The 3,054-nt window shown below is 44.0% G+C and overlaps 1 protein-coding gene across 1 annotated transcript; it reads right to left on the bottom strand.

Annotated features, from left to right (window-relative positions):
• Positions 1 to 938: 938 nt before the first annotated feature.
• LOC112230557 (posterior neuron-specific homeobox) lies at positions 939 to 2,695 on the bottom strand. Its single transcript, XM_024396832.2, has 2 exons — positions 2,234 to 2,695; positions 939 to 1,829 (listed from the first exon to the last, which is right to left on the bottom strand). The coding sequence occupies exons 1-2, from the start codon at positions 2,562 to 2,564 to the stop codon at positions 1,312 to 1,314; spliced, it is 849 nt and encodes a 282-aa protein (XP_024252600.1). The 5' UTR covers positions 2,565 to 2,695; the 3' UTR covers positions 939 to 1,311.
• Between the last annotated feature and the right edge of the window lie 359 nt (positions 2,696 to 3,054).

Consider the following 3,054-nt stretch of genomic DNA (forward strand, 5'->3'; position numbering starts at 1 on the left):
ACAAAGTATATACCCACGGAAATCAACCCAGAGATCAAATATCCTATCACAACCCATGTGGATGTTAAATAGTTTGTTTCTTAAATGTAACAGAAATTCAAGTCGCCGTTTTCTCTCCGTTTGAGTTAACTATGTTCTCCCCGTTGTGCATTCTTCTGCGGTGGATCCATCTGGTTGTAATAGTGGTGCTGGAGGGGGTGCCTGGTGGTCAAGGAGGAGTTCTGCTTCTCTTAAAGATCTCCAGAACAAAACAATGTGCTTTAGTTCAGATGGCTGTACAGTGCTGTTTGATGGACAGAGATTACTACATGGAAAGATCGTCCATATAAAAGATCATAGGTTAATGTTCTGTCAGAGAGAGACCTCTCTATCTCAGTGGTTACAGAGCAGTGCCAACGAGTTCCCTTACAACTTGAAGTGCTCTCTAACTTGCGTCTCGGACTGTCCGCCCCCCCTTGGCTACATGACAAAGTACAAGGAAATCGCTGTGAAACAACCAAGCCAAAGAGCGATTTACAACTAATGGGTGTGTCTGTTATTTTATTGTTCCTCTTTGGTTTTTGAGTGACACTTGGAAGTCACAGATTGCAGTGTTCGGAATTGCCATATTAGGGCTACCCTAAACATTTACAGCTGCTTCTCTTTGAGGATCCATATTAAGAAAACCTAAGAAGCATAACAGGGGTTATTTACTAGCTGCGTCTCCTTAGTGATGATTCTGCTGGGGTTGGTGATTGTGAGGGAGGGGATCTAATAACCCGACGACATCGACGATAACACAAGAGCTGGTGGGTTGCACACTGATTGTATACCTTCCTCATCCGAGTGGTGCCGTCTCTCGTCTCAGAGACCAGGAAACCACTAGGAGGACTGGCGGCTATTACGATCATTTCCGTTCCATCTGTGCGTGTGTCTTTCTTGCATAATAAAATGCAGGATTGATTGACTTATTTTATTTGGAAGAACACTCGTGGTACAGTACAAAAATATTTCATGCTCATGGAAATGTACCAAAATAAGTTCAAACCTTTCAAACAGTAAGAAAGATAAGCCCATCAGTCAACATGTCACAGTAATAATCCTTTGGCACATTACAGGATAGCTTGGCATAGTTTTCCCACTGGCTTTCAAACAGCACATAAATAGTAACTCATTTATAAATACTTACATTCATTTACAGTGGACTATAGTATATTGCACAAATACATTTAGGATAGGGCAGGTTACAGTATCTGAACTGTGAACGCCGACTTCAATCTCCTTACAAAACACCAACATTAGCTCTAACAAACAGGCTACATCCTTTCTCATTTAATATGGACGACGGTGGTATTGTGGAACGAGGAAGCAGGGTGGCGTGAATAGTTGAATCTGTGGTCCCTGGTGACAACGCATAGTGTTGTACAGTGGCCGGGTTGTAGGATAGACAGGAGGCGGTGAGGGGTATCCGGCCCCACACTGGAGCTGCTCTTCAGGCACCCCTTTCCCCTCACACTCTTTCTTCCACTTGGTGCGTCGGTTCTGGAACCAGATCTTCACCTGGGTCTCTGTGAGACAGAGTGTCGAAGCAACAGCGTAGCGCTCAAAGACAGACAGGTAGCGGCTGCTATGGAAACTATGTTCTAGAATGCGTAGTTGGTCCAGGGTGAACGCTGTCCGGACCCGCCGCAACTTGCCCTTTGACCTCTCCGGGCAATGGCATGCAGATGCAGGACGGGCCTCGCTCGCTACCGGCGACATTGCTGATTCCACTGTGGTGGAGCATTCACTGGCTGCTGGACCACTTGGGAACTCTACTCTGGATTGGCGTTCAGTAATGGCTGCCCCACCTGAATAGAAAATAGTGAGTTTAAAGCAGGAACTCATCCATTCTTTAATTTTTTTTTTTTTTTTTTAAATCAGCAGTTATGATGATATTAGTTGAATGCTGATGAAGAAATAACCTTTTCATGAAAGTTTGTCATTATGATACTAATCTGAGGCTGGGCCAATAATAAATAAACCAACACTGACCTCTCCTGGGATGAAACTAATACTACCGCATCTAACGTAGGAGGACACTCTTATTAAACTAAACTTCTGCATAAAACCTATACCTCAGTCCAAGGATCATATTTATAAAAAAGCAACAGCTCACGAGTAAGTAAATAGCTTCGAAGCCATTCATGTATTTGTAAAGCTTTAAAGCCCGTTAAGCTTTCAAAATATATAGATCGAATAACAGAAATCTCACCTGTGGTCCCTCTCGCTGCGTCAATCTGAATTGAATCATGGTTTGGATGAGTAATGCTTGGTCTCCCAGTGAATTTAGACGGATCCAGGATGTCTGCCACATAGAAAGAGGTTCTGCTGACCTGCAGCAACTTGTCTGGCTGCATTTCTATTTTTAGTTCTTTAAAATTGGACGAAAAGGCACGTTGTTCGCTGAAGACCGTGACAGAGAACTCGAGTAGACGACCACTACGTACGTATCGTATATCCACCTTGCTTCCCTGTGATCTGATGCATGTGGCCCTTACGCCACATCTATTTATACAGGTCAAGAACACGCCCATCACAAGCATAACATTTACATTTCCAAAACAGTAAAGGCCCACAATGACAAGTCACTGCGCAATGCAAGACAAAACACGCGCTCCTTCTTTCTGCGTGCCTAATTTGGCGCGCGCCACACACGCACACACACACACACACACACGAAATCGACCTCGTGCGCGGAAGAAGGAACCCCCGCGCGGGTACTTTAAAATGCTAATGTCCGCGCTCAGCTAGCTGGGTTACTTATTGCAGGGCATCTGGTTAAAATGTGCCCCTTTCTTTACAACCGTGTTCCTGTTTTGTTGTTTGAGTTGTCGTTATTTGCAATTGTGTGATTTTACGCTGGTAGGACACGTAAACGCGGGTTGTAATGCTAATTAATCGACTCTACTCAGAGGGATTTGTAGGCAAAATTCTGCTGCTTCACTTGTGCACGAATATCAATAGGGGCATTTGGGTTTTTTATTGAATGTGGTTAAAGTGTATAGCTTTGTAGTCAGTCTAATCACACAAAGT

This window comes from Oncorhynchus tshawytscha, linkage group LG33 (genome assembly GCF_018296145.1).
Source record: "Oncorhynchus tshawytscha isolate Ot180627B linkage group LG33, Otsh_v2.0, whole genome shotgun sequence".
Classification (NCBI taxonomy): Eukaryota; Metazoa; Chordata; class Actinopteri; order Salmoniformes; family Salmonidae; genus Oncorhynchus; species Oncorhynchus tshawytscha.

Bases quoted from the DNA above. Each gene is read 5' to 3' on its own strand.
- LOC112230557 (XM_024396832.2), bottom strand. From the start codon at position 2,564: ATGCTTGTGATGGGCGTGTTCTTGACCTGTATAAATAGATGTGGCGTA. The intron at 1,830-2,233 runs GTGAGATTTCTG...TTTTCTATTCAG, and splicing joins CGCAGCGAGAGGGACCACAG to GTGGGGCAGCCATTACTGAA.